The sequence below is a fragment of the Engystomops pustulosus genome, chromosome 1 (assembly GCF_040894005.1).
Source record: "Engystomops pustulosus chromosome 1, aEngPut4.maternal, whole genome shotgun sequence".
Classification (NCBI taxonomy): Eukaryota; Metazoa; Chordata; class Amphibia; order Anura; family Leptodactylidae; genus Engystomops; species Engystomops pustulosus.
Window position 1 is genome coordinate 5,462,448 of NC_092411.1, and position 17,957 is coordinate 5,480,404.

At 47.1% G+C, this 17,957-nt stretch overlaps 1 protein-coding gene across 3 annotated transcripts in view; it reads left to right on the forward strand.

The window, feature by feature from the left end:
* Window positions 1-17,957, forward strand: part of KIAA1328 (KIAA1328 ortholog) — an 82,354-nt gene that overhangs the window by 26,113 nt on the left and 38,284 nt on the right. For all 3 annotated transcript variants that reach the window (XM_072132834.1, XM_072132835.1, XM_072132836.1), the window contains exon 6: window positions 10,616-10,743. In XM_072132834.1, coding sequence (XP_071988935.1) covers window positions 10,616-10,743 — 128 coding nt within the window. The remainder of the gene's footprint in view (window positions 1-10,615; window positions 10,744-17,957) is intronic.

Genomic DNA, 17,957 nt, shown 5'->3' on the forward strand with positions numbered 1-17,957 from the left:
TCTCAGCAGTTTGTGTATCTGGGATGGTCAGTAGTACACTACACGGCCACTGCATGGCGCTGCAGACCTGCTGGTAACGTGTGCAGATATGCGTATGCGACTCTGTGGAGTCTGGGGCCTGACTACGACCACGTGATTTAAACAGGATTAAATAAAGGTGAATAAACTTATCAAAAATGACAAATTTAAAATGAGGAGTTCATTTTCTGAGTCGCTTGGCTACCGATAGACCAGTCATCTCATACAGATTGCCAATTTTTACAAACTCTAATCCTTTTCTACTATCTTAGTCTTGATCACATAATACTAAGGGTCCGCGCTGCCTCCGCGCCGGCTTGCACGCAACAGAAATCGGGGCCGGGCCGTCGGACAACCCGCCGGATTCGGACAAACCGCGGAATTTAAGATTTAGAATTGTGTTGCAAGGCACGCACTTACAAGAGCCGGAAAGAAGCAGGTGAACTCCGGCGGACCTCTGCGCAAAAGCGACAGATGCAGGAACTTGGGCGCGCGAGCTTAGTGAATCGCGGCAGACCCAAATCCTCGTCGGACAGGACTGGGTAAGTAAATCTGCCCCATTGTTGTAGGTTTTCCCTCGGCCCCGACTTGTTTTCTGCAATAGCGCAGTATCTGCTTCTCTCCAGCAGAGGTCAGGCTTTGACTATGTTTTGGTTGCATTTTTGTTACATTTGAGGCTTTTGTTTCCCCCTCGGACTCCAGCGTCCCAGCACCAAGTTCTCTGGCCATCCGTCTGTGCAATCTGTTTCAGAATTGCGATGGTTAAAGGGATTCGGAGTGTGCGAGCGCTGCAGCTGTGAGGCTCCTTTGAAGCCCCCAGTATCAGTGAATGGGGTGTGGGGCGCTGTAGATGGAGTAATGGAGCCGCCACTGAAGGCTTTCATCCCTGCTTCATGTGGAGATGCCCGTCCTGCCCTGTATAATCACATCCCATGCCCACCCTCCTTCCTCTCAGATGTAATCTGCTTCTAGAAGATGCCTTTTTTTTTATTGTTTATCTTTAGAGAAGGCGCCATAAACGCCTGTGTAATTCCTAGGATGAAGGGAAGACGCTGACCTATATAGGACATTAAAGCCCAGAGAATGTGCCAGGCAGGTCCCGCTAAAGGGAGGCGGAAAATAAACATTGCCCTACATTCGCTATTGTGGTTGCACTCGATTCTGCGCCGTTTTACTGCAATTTCTATCTTGTGCAGAAAATAGGTTTAGAACAAGAAGCAACAATGTATCTAAAATGCATTAACATAGAAGCTATTACTACAACGTCTTCCCCAATGTCTTCTGGTGCTCCCCACATCGGCTCTGGACGTCTCCACATGGCGTCCATAGACCTCATCACTCATCTTGGGGAATAATTTTTCATGGGAATCTTACTTTCAACATTTTTTTGGGGGGGGGGGGGATGGGGCAACCCGGCCACGTGCGACCGGCTGCTCTGGTCATCCCAGGGAGCGCCGATGGGTCCAACTGGGGTACATGGGGACCCCTGTTCTCCTGAACTGTGGGGCTCCACTCACTGAATCCCCCACTGATCAGACAGTTAGGCCCTATCCTGTGGGAAACCCCTTTAATCTCTGACTGCTCAGGTGGCTCGCCATGTACTGCTTTTATCTGTGACAAATAAAGCTGGATGTTGATTTTGCTAAGACATTGGAGTGCAGACCTTTCTTCTGAGGAGGTGCAATAACCAGAGGAGGACACTGGGATTTTGGGGCGCTAGTACAGGGGTGGTACAGTTTTTTTAAACTTGTTGGACAACCCCTTTAAATACAAACTTTTTTCTTTTTGCATGTCATGTGCATTTTGTAGCTGGTGAGATGTTTCTTTTTTTCCTTTGCTTGAATGGATTGTGGCCTCTCTGTAGGGTCTGGGGAGTCGCTCCTAATGGCTGCACTCAGAGGAACATTTAGGTACAGTCAAGGACAATGGGGAAGACACACAAAGCTTGCGGTGACGTTGCGGCTACCAATTTTCCCAGCAGGAGAGTGATGGCGCTTGATTTGTTGCATCTCGGAAACGCGGGCAGGAGCCGTATTGATAAATCGGACCACACTTTTTTTTTTTTTGTCTTTAAAATGGTTGACTCTTTATGTCTCCATCGAAGTGTCCCCTTAATGTTGCACACGGGGGTCTGTTCTCTCCGGTAGCTTGTTTTTAAAAAAAAAAAATACAAAATCAGCAGGATTTGTGTTTGCATATGTAGTGACTCGTCACTGTGGACTGAGAGTGCGTGTTTTTTGCTTGTTTTTGCTGTGTTTTACACATTTGCAGGCTTCTTTTAAAGAGAAATACAACGTTCTGCTGTACGAGGCCTTTCCCTGCAGCAGCCAAAGCCTTTACAAGTGAATGGGGTTGGCGTGACTGTAACTCGTGTACAAAAATATGATCCCTCATTCATCTACTGTACTCTTCCGGTCCTTCTGATGGAGCCCCCTGTTTTACAGTTGGTACCATCAAATTCGGGTTGTCACCCATGTCTGTACCTCCTTAAATTAGTCTTTACCCGCAGATCCTCTCCCAGAGATTGTAGATTCCTACTTGTTATAATACGGCCCAGGTAGGTGTTGATCCCCAGCTTTCGGCCACACACAACCGTATGTGGCGATCAGGAGCAAGCCGCAAAAAAAAAAACGCTAGCAAGCGCATGGCCGCCTTACAGGTTTGTTGTGCCCCAATCACTGTGGGGGGAACACGCCTTATCTACAACTGGCCGAAATTGACCACTAACGTTCACCTGTTTGTGACCCATTTCTGCAAAGGACAGGCCACTGACAGCCGCATAATGAACATTTTACAAGTTTTATCAGTCTATTACCGTTTCTGTAGCTCACAATGTCCTAAACCTGGTGTCATCTGAAATAAGAGATTCTTATCTTTAATATGACACTGGCAGCATGTTTCTGGGTGCTATAGAACAGAAGATGGGGTGCTTTGGAAGCTACACTACTACTGCAACCACTAAACTTGACTCCTCTCTTGAGAAGAGTCATATTTACCTGGCTTTGGAAGAGATTTAGTTTTATAGGTAAACTGGGGAGGGTTTGGGAGTTTAGTGGAGGTAAAACATGACCCGTTCATGTTAAGTCTCTTAAGTTCCGATGACCTCAGTCCAAAACTTCCTGATATTTTACAGATCGGATCTTTATGGAATTTGTCATTGAAGGAATCGGTAGTGTGTGACGGCGACACAAGTCAGTGGAACGCAGAGTAAATCTTTTCTATTACGGAGGAGCAGATAAAGTGGCGCGGGCAGCACTTTAGCTCACGCTGTGCGGTGCGAGGGACGCCAAGTTCATTAAACTATTCATCTCGCAGAGCGGCCGGTGCGGCGCCCAGAAACTCCTGCGGCCGCGCTGGGTTTTTTTAAAGGCAAACTGAACCCGATTTTAAGACGACGTGCTCACATCTCCGCTTCCATTTACAGCAGAGGGAAAGGATAAGATGGAGAGGCCGTCAGCGGGCGACCACTGCCCTCCATGTGATGCTGTGAGGGAGGTTACATATTACTATTACTCGCTTAGAGACGATGAACGCCAGCTGTGCCGTTTGGGGTGCTCTGGACCCTGACCACCTGCTTATCCACCTTGGATACTGTAGAACCCTATGATCAGGTATCACCGGGACTGTAGATGATGCTAAAATCTGCCCTTTTACACATATAAATGAGAAGTTTAATGCAATAGCTAAAGTACAGGTATCCCGATAATCTGTCTTCGAAGTCCTGTAAATAATGTGTTCAATATTTCAAGGCTTGATGCCTCCGGAGGAGTGGAGACCTTACTGGTATGTGCTCCTTCCCTGACGGGCAGGGCAACAAGCTGTTTGTATTGGCTGAGGTTCGCTATGCAGAGACCTGGGAGTGACTGGGCATGTGCGACCACACACACGCGGCTCAACAGTGGACATGCACATTGCTTTACGCTTTGAACATTAGGTGGCGCCATACTAATGCTATAATATCACTTACTTTTAATCTGTTTGGGAACTACTTGCAAGATCCGTCTTAACCCACTCATGGCCAGGGGTCATTTGGTACCTGGATGTCCAGGTTTTTTCAGGTCTGTCCTGCTTCCCTTCAAACAATGAGACCTGATAACTTGATAGTTTTATTAATTCAATGTTTTTTCTTTATACAATTTGGAGACAACTACAAATGGGAGGAAAATACGGGTATAAACCTCTACCAAAATATGTTACAAATATCTACGGCGTCAATCCATCACCCTTCCCCCTATTCCGATACCAATGCAGAGGGTGCAATTACCTGTCTCCCTGCAGCTCCTTCTCCATTCTGCACTGTATAATACAGCAGACACCTGCCCAGTATGGAGGGGGCTCATCCTCCCAACCTTCTTTGTACAGCCCTAACCTGTTGAGTCCCCCAAGAGGTTAATATCGCAGCAGGATTGCTTCTTGGTGACACAGAACCAGAGAGATTCACTGTTCTAGTTTTATCAGGAATAGAGAGCGGTTTATATCAAGATCAAATGTTTTACTGCAAATTAAACAATGGAATATTAAAGGGGATTTCAGAATCCATTACTAATGGATCCAGGCACCGGGACTGCGGTGTCTTATATTTGTAATCCATGGCCTCCTTCCTTCCTAAATTTTGTAATAACTTTCAGAATTATGCAAATAACCTGCAGGGCTTTGGGGGTGTTACCAGAGCCCCTCTTTGCTGCAGTTTCATGGGCCGTTAAACTGGGCTTGAGCAGGAGGGGAATTGCTGATGGAACAGAGGGGAGACAGTGTATAACAGCCTGTGAATCTACAGCATGGAGGAGCTCTGGTAATGCCCAAACCCCTTGTGGCTCATTAGCATAATTTTAAGAGTTGGTTTCTAGAAGGAAGGAGGCCAAATATAAGAAGATACCACAGTCTCGGTGCCGGGATCTATGAGTCCTGGGGTTTTTAGGATGGATTTTGTTTTCCTTTAAAATGACACCAGAACAGTGTTTTTAGATCTGTTCGGAGCATTCCTCCGCCGGGTTGTGTGCACTTAGGGCGTATATAGCCGTATAGCGGTGCTAGAGACTAAGCTAAGACTTTCTTTACCAAGTGAGTACGTGGAGAGATTTTTGCGGAGGTGTGCGGCGCTGATTAGCTCCTCGGAACCTATTCCAGCCAGTGCTGAATGCAGCTCTGGGTGTGACTAGAGAATAGGAAGCCCTGCAGGATCAGTATGTGTCGGGTTCCTGTGACCCGGTGGCTATACGGACCTCTCATGGAGATGTGTCGGGTTCTTGTGACCCGGTGGCTATACGGACCTCTCATGGAGATGTGTTGGGTTCCTGTGACCCGCTGGCTATACGGACCTCTCATGGAGATGTCGTGTTCTTGTGACCCGGTGGCTATACGGACCTCTCATGGAGATGTGTCGGGTTCTTGTGACCCGGTGGCTATACGGACCTCTCATGGAGATGTGACGGGTTCTCATCCTCCTCTCGGTGACAGTCGGACACCTGCCAGCGAGATCCTTCTCTCCTGGAGATGTAAACGTGTCGGGATAATTGTATCTCCCGGATGAGATGCTCTGCAGGTGCAGAGCGGAGATTAGCCGCGTCCATCTCTCTCCGCTCTGTCCGGAGGGAATGTGCCGCCTAGCGCTTCCATGAATACTAAGGAGTCGTCTCTTTCCTCGGATGAATTCAGGTGTCATTGTCACGGGGACATGTGACCACCCTGGTGGGGGCCCCGGGTCCTCCCCACTTCCATCTGTATCCTAAATAATGGGACCAATCTCCTGGATGCAAATAAAAGAGACTTTGCATCAATAATTTACTGGTTAATTACTTCATAATGAATTTTTTATTGTGATGCCACAAAACGCACGGACCTGCTGGCTGCCGGAGCAGAGCTGGCAGAGCCCCCTGCGCCCCCCGGAGTGACAGGTCTACGAGCCCCAACCCCCCCCCCCCCTGACAGCAGCCGAGGATAGAAATCTGCAAAGTGTCACCCCGCTCACCGGGAGAGCGTTTACACATCTCTGCAGGAGCTCACACTGCTGTGCTCTGTGCAGCCACTGCTGTGTATTGGCCCTGGACAAATGTGTAATCGGACCTTTGCCTTTGTGGTTAGTAGCAGCAGTCCTTACACTGCTGTGCTCTTTAATCAGTGTTTGGTAAGGACACAGCAGTGTGGGGGCACACACCCAGTGCAACTATAATCCTTCAATCCTACAAGGTAAATTCATTATATTAAAGTCATTTATAGTGCAATTGGAGAAGCTACAATCCTGGAACATAAATGCATTTTTCACAGTCCTGCTGCTACTGACTTACACAAGGGTATGAATACATATCTTTCAAAATACCCGACGCTGATTAAAGAGAGCACAGCAGTGTATCGTCCTTTTGAAAGATATGTATTCATACCTTTTTGTTAGTAGTCAGTAGCAGCAGGACTGTGAAAAATGCACTTATGTTCCAGGATTGTAGCTTCTCCAAGTGCAGTGGGGTGGGGTGGGTAAGTCCTCACTCTGCTGTGCTCTGTGCTCTCTGCATTGAGCAGCCCCACAGCCCAGCCCCTCTGGCTCTGAGTGACCTGCTGTAGTTTTTATCCAGAAGCATGCTACAGCTTTTACTCAGAGTAAGGGGTCAGTGAAGCAAGCAAAGAGCACAGCAGTGTGAGGACATTATATGGATATGTTTCATCATGTTTTGTGTTAGTCACCTGCAATCCCAATTCTGAGATGATGGGGTCATTTACTAAGGGCCCGATTCGCGTTTTCCCGACGTGTTACCCGAATATTTCCGATTTGCGCCAATTTCCCCTGTATTGCCCCAGGATTTTGGCGCACGCGATCGGATTGTGGCGCATCGGCGCTGGCATGCACGTGACGGAAAATTGGGGGCGTGGCCGAACGAAAACTCGACGGATTCGGAAAAACCGCCGCATTTAAAAAAAAAAAAACAATTGTGTCGCGGGACTCGCGCTTACCTTCACCCCGGCGGGCCTCGGGGAACTTCAGCGCAGCATGGACATCTGGTGGACGTCGGAGGAACTGCCTTAGTGAATCCCGGCAGAACCCGAATCCACCGCAGAGAACGCGCCGCTGGATCGCGAATGGGCCGGGTAAGTAAATCTGCCCCATTAGATTCCATTTGTTCCTGCAATGCATTGTGGGAGTAGCTTTGTCTGACTTCATCCTGTGCAGAGAGTTTTGGTAAGAAAAGATTGTGTGACCCGCGGGAAGTGGTTTAGAGTTTCAGAACTTTTCCACAGTTCTTTGCTTGTTGTGTGGATTGTATGCTTTCATTCTCTTTCTAAAAGCATTCACTGTATTTATTTTCATTGATATGTCTCTTAAGGGCTTGTTTTTTGTGAAATCGTTTGCGTTATTTGATGGCATAATTTTGAGCTCCTATTATTTGATTACATTTTAGATCTAACTAAAAAAAATAAGAAACTATGAGTGTTGACGTTCCCTAAAAGCCTCTTTTTTTTTTTTTTTTTTCCTTCACCTAGTTAGTTTAGGGCTTACGTTTTAGCAGTGAGACGTACCGTTGAAATAAAATCTGCAGTTCACATTCCATCCTGTGAATTTTAATTTACCTGCTTGTATCTCCGGTTCTGTAGCTCATTGAAGCACAAGACTGTTGTAAACTGAAAGATGAGATTCTTATCTTTTAATATGACACCAGCACCGTCTTTCTAGGTGCTACAGAACGGAAGGTAATGACATCTGAAGTGACACTACCGCTTGCAGCCTTGAAACTTGACTCCTCGTATTTAAAATGACTCTTCTCTGCTCGTTGTCACATAACTTTGGTTTATACAGATAAAGGATGAGATTTCACATGAGGGAATTCTAGGAAGGAAATTTCATCCCCGAGCGGAGGGGATGTATCTGTACATAAGGGTGTATGGAGCTCACTACATACGTAGCAGGTGCGACAGTATTACTTGCATATCGCCAACATATTACACAGCGCTGCATTGAAGACTGTAATCCCGACTAGGGCTTATAATTTACATTCCTTATGCTATTAGGGTTTAGATATTTGTATAGAAAACTGAATGTTACACAGGGTGGTCCCTCACCTGCAGGGTCCTTGAAATATCCTGGGTTCAAGTCCCACCCATGTCAACATCTGCAAAGAGTTTGTATGTTCTCTCTGTGTTTGTGTGGGTTTCCCCCGGGTCCTCCGGTTTCCTCCCACACTCCAAAACATACTGATAGGATGTTTGGATTGTGAGCCCCATTTGGGACAGGCTCTGTGCAGCGCTGCCTAATCTGTGTGCGCTATATAAATAACAAATTATTATTCTGTATACACTCTAGGACTAAGGCTACATTCACACTGACATTGCAAGCCTGTGCTGTACCGTAGCGGGCAACAGCAGTGCATGGGGAGAGGAGGAGGAGGTGTAGCTCACCCCCGCCCATCTCCATAGGAAGTAATGGCGCACGGCGCCGTATTACAGGTAAAGATAGGACAGGTCCTATCTTTTTCCCGGGTACAGTGCCGCACATGTGCTGCACCATACCGCTCCCGTAGGGCACCGTGCGCCCATTGCCGTCTATGGGGGACGTATATCGGACATATATACGTCAGCCGTATATACATCCCCCATACGGTAGTGTGAATGTAGCCTAAAGTAGAATAAATTACCAATATCCAGAGGTCCGTTTGTAACTAGGGGTAGTATGTAAGTCGAGTGTTCTTAAGTAGGGGACCGTCTGTAATCCACTGATCTGTGAGTGTCTGTCTGTCCCCTCTGAGGTTTATAGACTTGTAGTTCCCGGCTCGGTCCACCGGAGGGCGCGCTTGCCCCAGCTTCTCCCTCGCTCTGCGATTGACCGCTCCTCGGCCGTGCAGATACACATATGTCTGAATATTATCCCTTTATAGTTACAATTATCAGCAATTGGAGGAAATGACAGCGGAATTCTGCGCCGCTCATTCTATTTGTTTTACTTGCTTTACATTCGAAATTTGTGCAAATGCAAACGTGAAATTTCCGGGAATGAATTTAACCTGAATGGGGGGAGAAGGAGAAACCTTACAGCACGTAAATACCAACCGAGACGCTGCGTCCTATGAGATGTCCCCATACATGACGTCTGACGTGCGGTCAGTGTGTAACGTACATGTGTGACCTGGGAAACGCCATCACGTGGATTGTACTTTGCTTTGGATCCCTATTCACTTATTTTAACCCTTTTGAATAACTGCTTAAAATTTGATTAAATTTTTTTATAGGACTAGGTCGATCTCTCATGTCAAAACTGCTTCCACCCTATGTGGGATTGTTAGAAATTTTGTTTTGGTTCAATTCAATAAGGTGTTTATTATTTCACGTGTTTTGTTAAAAGGAACCTGTCACTACACTTCACAAATACTTTCACTTTTCAGAGGTTCCCATAGAGTCCTATTAACTAACTGATACCCTTCTTTTACCTAAAAAGTTGTTTCCTTCCCATAAAATCAACTTTGTTATCTTACCTGGCACATAGCCCGATCCAGCAGCGAGTCAGAGGGGGCGTGTTCTACCAGCCTCACTCACTTCTACTCTTCACCATGTCGTCTATTCAGCTCTTCATGAGATGTCAACTAAGGTCCTGTACCCATTTACATTTGCAAAATGTACCCCATGTATGTATCTAATCGCATGAAATCACAGCAGCCTCCATGGACTTCTACTACTCCCCATTCGCCATGGAGGCTGCTGTGAGCTCATGTGATCAGATACATACATGGGGTAGATTTTACAAATATTACAGGGTAAACGACCTTAGATGACATCACATTGGTCACATGACATGAAGTGCTGAATTGTGAGAATGGAGTATGGGGAGCAGTCGCCCCCCTCTGACTCACTACCAGGTAAGGTAAAGCTGTAATCTCCTGTGCTTCAATAGTTTTAAAGACATGGTTGGAAACGCTGCTGCAGAATAAGATCCCATTCCTGCCTGTATCTTTAACTGTCTGGTTCTGTGGATCACAGAATTATAATGATATATGTAAGATGCGATTCTTATCTTTATATAATACCAGGAAGATACCAGCACAATGTTTCTGGGGGCTACAGAACCCACTGATGTGACTCCGCCCTGTGCAGCCTCTAAACTTGACTCCTCTCTGGCAAAATGTGACTCTTCTCATCTCATTTTTACATGAGATTTTTTTTTTTTACAGAGATTTCACATAGAAGAGAGAATTCTAGAAAGGACATTTCATCTCTTTCCTGAGTTGCTGGGAGTTGAATAGGGAAAATCTGAACTTAGCTAAAACTTTGTAAGAAAATGAAAGTATGGCCATGCGGGGGGAGGGGTTCTGCAGCTCATGCTTGTGTAATGGTGCAGTAATTTCTGTCCTGCTAGTACTTGTTGCTCCTGTAGTGGTCATGGTGCAGCAGCGGGGGGCGCTCCTGTATTCTCCTGTGATATTTTGCAGCAGTCGGGACTTATACCCGTTGTCACTTCAGCCGTGATGAGCAGAAGTCTCATATGTGCAGGTTCATAGTCGGCGCAGTGTCGCTTCAATTCAGATTGTTTGACATGAAACATATTTTATTTTGCTATTTTTTATTTTTATTTTTCCCCTTTCAAGAAACTTTGTGTCAGAAATTCCTTAACGAATCCCTCCACCTCTGCAGCAGCAGTACCGGGAGTGCCAGGAGCTGCTGAGCCTGTACCAGAAGTACCTGTCAGAGCAGCAGGAGAAGCTGAACCCGTCCGTCTCCGAGCCGAGCGTCAGGAGCAGCCGACCCCAGCAGGTGAGCCGCTCCGCAGAGCATCGCACAGGTCTGCAGGCTCCGCTACCCTCAGTAACACGCAGCGGGGGTCAGGGGGAGCCCGTTGTTTGTTTTCTAATGAAGAGCAATTAGCGCACTGTATATTCTCTAATACAGTCGAAAGGACATTTTAATGGTTGAATCAATTATGCAAATGGCCTGGCCTCTGCGGAGGTGCCGATAATGTGTGCTGGACACCGAGCAAAGTCTGTACAAACGCTGAGAGGAAGAGGACGGGAAGCTCGTGTGCCAAGATTGTGGCCTCATAAAAAGACTTAAAGGGGCGGCACCATGCGGGTGTATGACGGGGACAGCAGGGGGTGTATGACGGGGACAGCGGGGGGGGGTGTGTATGACGGGGACAGCGGGGGGGGGGGGTGTATGACGGGGACAGCGGGGGGGGGGGGGTATGACAGGGACCATCAGTGGAAGCGGGTGATAATTCTAAAGAACCTTGGTGTGGAGACATTGTAGCTGATCTACTATCTGGATCTGAGCTGTAGGCCACATTCACACGCTGCATTCAGAAACGAGCAGGAGCTTCTCGCAATCACAAACGTATCTAGAACTAAACGCTTGCGTTCACAAAAAACAAAGCGTGTTTTTGCATTGTTACCCAGCAAAACACATGTTGCGTGTCCCCCCCAATGCAAGTGTTTGGGAGAAGCTCCTCCTGGTTTCTTCTAAAGATGATTGAAACTTAATGCGTGAACACGTCTTGATAGGATGTGAACTTCGACTAAACGGCGTTAAGGTTCCGTTCACACTGAACATTTGGAGCGCACACATGGAGGCGTTCTTCCACAAATCCTATATGCAAGCTGGAAAAAGCACAGACTGAGTTTGGGGATTTTTTTTTTCCGGCCACTTCCTCCGATTAGAAAACCATTCCAGGGCGGCCTGAAATCTTCTCCAAAACCTTTTTATGATCATAATCTCCACGTGGTTCAGGATCGTGGCGGAAGTTTTTGTGAAAAATGTAAGAAAAAAAAAATTCAAACATCCCAGTTAGGCGCAATCCTCCTTGACGAGACCCCCCCACAGATCATGAGAGCCTTGGATCCGATGTACCCCTGTCTGACCCTTCGTTGCTTCCAGAGATGATGGAAGCAGCAGGTCACGCTTGGCCGGGCTGCCCCGTTCATCTCTATGGAACGAACAGAGATTGCTGCGCTCCATAGACATGAATGGGGCAGCCTGGCCATACGTGACCTGCTGCTCCGCTTATCTGGGCGAGTGACGAGAGGTCCGACAGGGGTACGTGAGATCCAAGGTTCATCACTGAGGATTGGGCCTAACTTGTTTCGCCCCATTTATACGACCGTAATTGTGGCCGTGATGTGGCCGCACCCCTATAGAGGTCTATGGCACCCAGTCTCACCCCACCATGACCCATTGACCCACGCTGCAAAAGATAGGATGTGTCTTATTTTTTTCTGGATTTGTGGCCGCCCGTCTCCTATGGAGAGAGGAGGGGTGAGGAGCGCTGGGTGACGGCCCGGTGAGCACATGGTGCATGAGGCCTAAAGATATTGGTTACAGCTCTGAGCGTAAGAACATGCGAGGCTTCCTCCAATCTACGGGACAGTAAGACACAAGCTGATGAGATGAGCAGCGAGGAGGAGGCTTCATCCATATTGTGGGAGCAGCAGGTCCCGTCCTCCCTCCTCCTGCATCCTCCCTAACAAGCCGAGCATCTCCGAGGAGAGTGTAAATGTTCCTGCTTCAATCTCATTTTAATGACTCACTCGAGTCCGGGCCCCGAAATGTCATCCTCTGTATTGTAAAACCTTTACAAAGTTGAATAAAGCTTTACACATAAGAGCAATCAGCGCTGATGGCGGCAGCAGGCGAAATATCAGTCTCCGCGAATAAATTTTGGATGAATCCGCTCTCCAGACGATTTTGAATTTTAAATATTTTTTTTTTTACCATGTGACATCTTCATAATGTCGGCTATAGACAGAGAAACAGTAAAACGGAGATTCCCCATGCTCTTTCCTCCGGTACGCGTCCCCTTTATTTTGCCGTCTATCTCCCCATCGCCTCCTAAGACGCCAACTCAACTACTTTCCGTTTCAATAATTTACTGCACTCGTGACCTATGAACAGGAAGGAACGGCCCAAAAACACAGAAACGGAGCAGACGGGCTCCTCCGAGGGGCTTCTGCTCTGTGGTTAAATACCTCGTGTGCGGGGGGGCTGAATGTACCTGAACATTTGGAAAACTGCAGCATTACGTCCCCCCAGAGCGATGCTGATGGCGCCGCACGATATGGCGGCCGCTATTCTCCTTCTGTTCTTATGTAGGGCACTTGTGTGTCTTCCACACGGCCCGCGAGTTACACACAATTCCACAATATCATTGTACAAAAAGCAATATCCGGTGAATGAATCAAACAATATTTAGGTTTCGGTCATTTAGGGTAAAAAAACCTGAAAAATAAAAATAAGCTTCCTGCATCCCCCACTGTCAGGTAGGGATCGAAATCTGGTCCTGCGTGAATTTTGTATTTATGTAAGATTCCATTATGTTATGGCTGCACTCCCAGCCTCTGTGAGTAGGTAAGCAGGACTCCTGTGAGGATGGGAGGGGCAGGACTCCTGTGAGGGTGGGAGAGGGCAGGACTCCTGTGAGGGTGGGAGAGGGCAGGACTCCTGTGGGGGTGGGAGGGGGCAGGACTCCTGTGAGGGTGGGAGGGGCAGGACTCCTGTGGGGGTGGGAGGGGCAGGACTCCTGTGGGGGTGGGAGGGGCAGGACTCCTGTGAGGGTGGGAGGGGCAGGACTCCTGTGAGGGTGGGAGGGGCAGGACTCCTGTGAGGGTGGGAGGGGCAGGACTCCTGTGAGGGTGGGAGGGGCAGGACTCCTGTGAGGGTGGGAGGGGGCAGGACTCCTGTGAGGGTGGGAGGGGCGCGACTCCTGTGAGGGTGGGAGGGGCGCGACGCGCAGGATTTGTAAGGGTCCTAGCCTCACTGAACTAGTATGTTTTAATGCTGTAATACCAAACACATTCGCTGTTACTGATATGGAAGCCCGGGACATTGGACCTCTGGGTGATGGAACGGAGAAGGACAATTGGAGAATAAGTCTCTCCTCCATTGATCAGTAGGACCCAGGGGTCGGAGGCTGATCACCTACCCGGGTAGAAGTACTTTCATGGCTGCTGTTCACATACAACTTGGGATCTATGGTCCCACCTACATAAATCCTGCATTTAATCTCTACCTGCCCTTCTGATTGCCCCGTAGGGTCCGATAAATCCCCCTCCTGCTTTTCTAGCCATCATGGCGGGAAAAAAGCATCCTGGTGCAATTAAAGGAAAAATACCACCTCCAAAATCACTTGGCATCGTTGTGCAGAGCACTTTATAAGTTCACCAAATATGAAGGTCTAAAATTGTGCTAAGAGCAGCTCTTGGGGTGTTACCAGAGCCCCTCTGTGCTGCAGCTTCACAGGCTATTGCAGGAGCTTTTCGCCACTTGCACTGTGTGCTGATGAAGCAGAGGGGGAACAGTTTCGCATGCTGTGAAGCATACAGCTGATTGGAATAATTTTAAAAGTTGATATTACAAGGAAGGAGACCATGGATAACACATATAAGAAGGCGCCTCAGTCCCGGTGCCTGGATCTATGAGTAATGTCCTTGGTTTATCAGGATGGATTCTGACGGGAGATTTCCTTCTTTGGCGGATGCGCGGAGCACGGTTTCGCCTCTTCTCGATGTCTCCCCCCTCCCGGGAGCTGTAAGTGAAGTGCATCCCATCTACATTATTGCTTGATGAGAGCTTTTCTATCACTTTAATTACTTCTAGGAGTCACCAGCCGAACAAATACTTTAATTATTTGATTCTGACCCTGAGATGTTGCGGCAGGAAACTTATCTGTATTTGCAGGGAGCAGCAATTTATCACGAGGCGTCTAATGACTTGTAATAGATGCAGGAGGATTATAATTACTGGGTGTCCAGCTGCTGCGCACCTCCATCGCTCCCCTCCCCCCGCCCTCCGCAGCCTCGGGCACCGATTTCTATCCTTTAATCTGAAAGTTACACCTTGAGGACCAAACTTTCCAGGAAGATGAGCAATGGGATATACCATCATAGGGGCAGCGAGGGGGGGAAGCCGCGCTGCCAGGGGAGCCATCCGGAGCTTTATGGGGGGTTGAAGATATCACAGCATGGTGCAGATAGAGACCGGCTTCTCATTGTGGGATCCTATAGTGCAGTGGTGGCGAACCTATGGCACGGGTGCCAGAGGTGGCACTCGGAGCCATTTCTGTGGGCACTGAAACCATCACCCCAGGACAGAGTTCACCAAATAGGACCAAATCCACCAAGTCCCAGGCAACTTAAGAGAAGCTGCTCTCAGTGCTATTTTAAAGCAACACTTCATTGGCTGTTAGGAACTGCTGGAAAAGTGAGAAGGTGTTGACAGAACTGCGATATCTTTGGAAGCCATCCTGCTGGACCTAACATTCTTCCTCTACAGAGAGACCCTGGAGAGAAGCTACAACGAGAGTCTGAATTTGCTCTCCTTCTTTAAACTGTATTGGCTGCCTCAGGGGGGCGATACAATTGAAAGATGTGGAAGAACAGGTAGCAATAAGTTACTGCTTAAAATGCCAAATTGGCACTTCCCGGGAAAATAAGTGGATTTTGGTTGTAATTTGGGCACTCTGTCTCCGAAAGGTTCGCCATCACTGCTATAGTGTTTGGGCTTCTGCTTCCTTCCCTTCCTATATGGTAGGATCAATCAGACAGCCGAGGGTTAAAGTACCTGAGGGGTCTGAAAGATGGTTAAAAAAAAAATAATAAAAAATTAAAATCCCCCCCCCACTTTTGCTAGAAATGATATAAAAAATGTCCCAGTTTTATACCAACATATAATAATGGTTATTCCTGGCGATGAGCCCCGCCCAAATGTCTTTTCCTCCATTATACAACGTATCAAAATTGTAAGAAAAAGTGTCAGCTTTTGACAAACTCTCAGCTCTGTGCACAGAAGTATGAAAAAGTCATTAGCGCCAGAAGATGGCGAAACAAAGAATTTTATTTTGTACAGGAGGTTTTAATATTTAAAAAAAAAAACACAATAAAATAAAACCTGTATAAATGTGGTATCCCCGGGATCGTACCGACCCAAAGAATAACGGAGACGTGTCATTGGGGCGCACAGCGAAAGCCATAAAATCCAAACCCTTAAGAAAATGGCGCAAATGAGTTTCACTGCATTAGAAATCCCCCCCCCCCCCATTTCCGAGTACATGGCGAAGAATTTTAAATACCAGTGTGACATTTGTTACAGAGAAAACAAGCCCTCGCACAGCTCTGTACATGGGAAGATAATAAAGTTTTTATAGATTTTTTGGAAAAATGGAAACGAAAAAAGGCCTGGTTGTTTAGCGAACTAAATCATAGGTTGTGTGAATTGATCTTGTATATATGTATATTTTTACATTTTTCTTTTAACATAATAACAGTTTTTCATGGGATAAGGGAGATTTTTATTTATTTATTTTATTTTTTTCACTTTTGCATTGGCGTTGCACCCAGGCTCATTACTAGAAGTGTAATTAAAACTGTGAACCGTCTTCACTATTTAAATGCCTAATTCTGGGGATGTGTGGGGGTTCTTGTTAGCCGACCTGGGTCAATAATAATAGTAGTAGTAGTAATAATAATAATAATATTTATTATTTTATTTATTATTATTTTTTTTAATATTTTTATTATTTTTTTATTATTATTATTTATTTATTTTTTTTGTAAACTATTTTCTATAAATTCTATATTTTAATCTTCATTTTCCTATGTATGCCCTCAACTCTCTAGGTATCCACCCCTGTTGTCTCTATGCCCCTCTTGTCTCTCTATGCACCTGCCCCCTGTATACAACCCCCCCCCCCTATGTGGTCTCTATGCCCCTCTCTATGCACCTGCCCCCTGTATACAACCCCCCCCCCATGTGGTCTCTATGCCCCTCTTGTCTCTCTATGCTCCTGCCCCCTGTATACAACCCCCCCCTATGTGGTCTCTATGCCCCTCTTGTCTCTCTATGCTCCTGCCCCCTGTATACAAACCCCCCCCCCCTATGTGGTCTCTATTCCCCCTTCTATAGAGCGATGGCTACCATCTTGCGGCCCCCTCCATTGATCCCGGGCAATGCTCACAGTTGTTATGTCTATGCAGGAGGCGTCCTGTCTGTATGTTTTGTGGATGTTTTTGTCGTCCCGTATCCGCCTGGCGTTGTGTCTAGACACGGATTTCGTGTGAATTTCTCCCGCTCCCCTTCCTCGCCCTCCTCCCCCTTTTTATTTCTACTCCTTTCCCTATTTAAAAGGCTCCTTGCTAATAACCTTAATCATTTTATTTTGGATACGTGGAGCAGGAGCGGTGCAGGGATCCCGGGGGGACGCCTAAGAACTTATTAAAACATTGCAAGTGTTTTCCTTCTCGCTGTCTGTTCCAGCAGCAGCCTCGGAGCTCACAGCCGCGCACAGCCAACCCCCCAGGGCCCATTAGCTTTAACTTGTTTACCGCACTGATATCTATATGTTAAACGACAGGAGAGTTCAAGTTATTGAATAATTTAGACTCCTGCTCTAATTGGTGTCATATGACCTGGAAAAGGCCACGGATGACGCCGCGAGCACGCTGCGAAGCCCTCATGAATAATTCACGCCCCAGATCATTCATCTGCCGCCGCCGCGTCTTGTTAAGAGGCAGAAGTTTGTATGTAATAAAGGATAATGCAACACCTGTAAGTATTTAGTTCAGAAACTCGGAGGTAATCTACCTTGATGATCGCCTCACGAAAGGCGCCACGTAATTACACCGGGGAGATTGCGGGCCATTTATACGGAGCGGGACGTTGGCACCGTTCATTGTGCAGCTGTTACAGAACATATTCCACTTCTCCGGGTTCTGCCCTTCACATAGAGAGGTAGATGCATGATCAAACCCTGACCACGGAAACGTGGGTCATCCAGGGTCATACCACGTATCAGAGCGTAACCGTCCTCTTCTCATTAAAGCAAGTCCTTCTATTTGATCATCTGGACAAAGGTTAAAGGAGCGCTAACGTTAGCCTGGACATGTTCTTTAGATAATTTTGGGCCAATGATTTTAATAAGATTTTAAGCCACAGTCTCCTAAAACAGACGGACTGTCACCGATCTGATATTGTAGGTAATACCA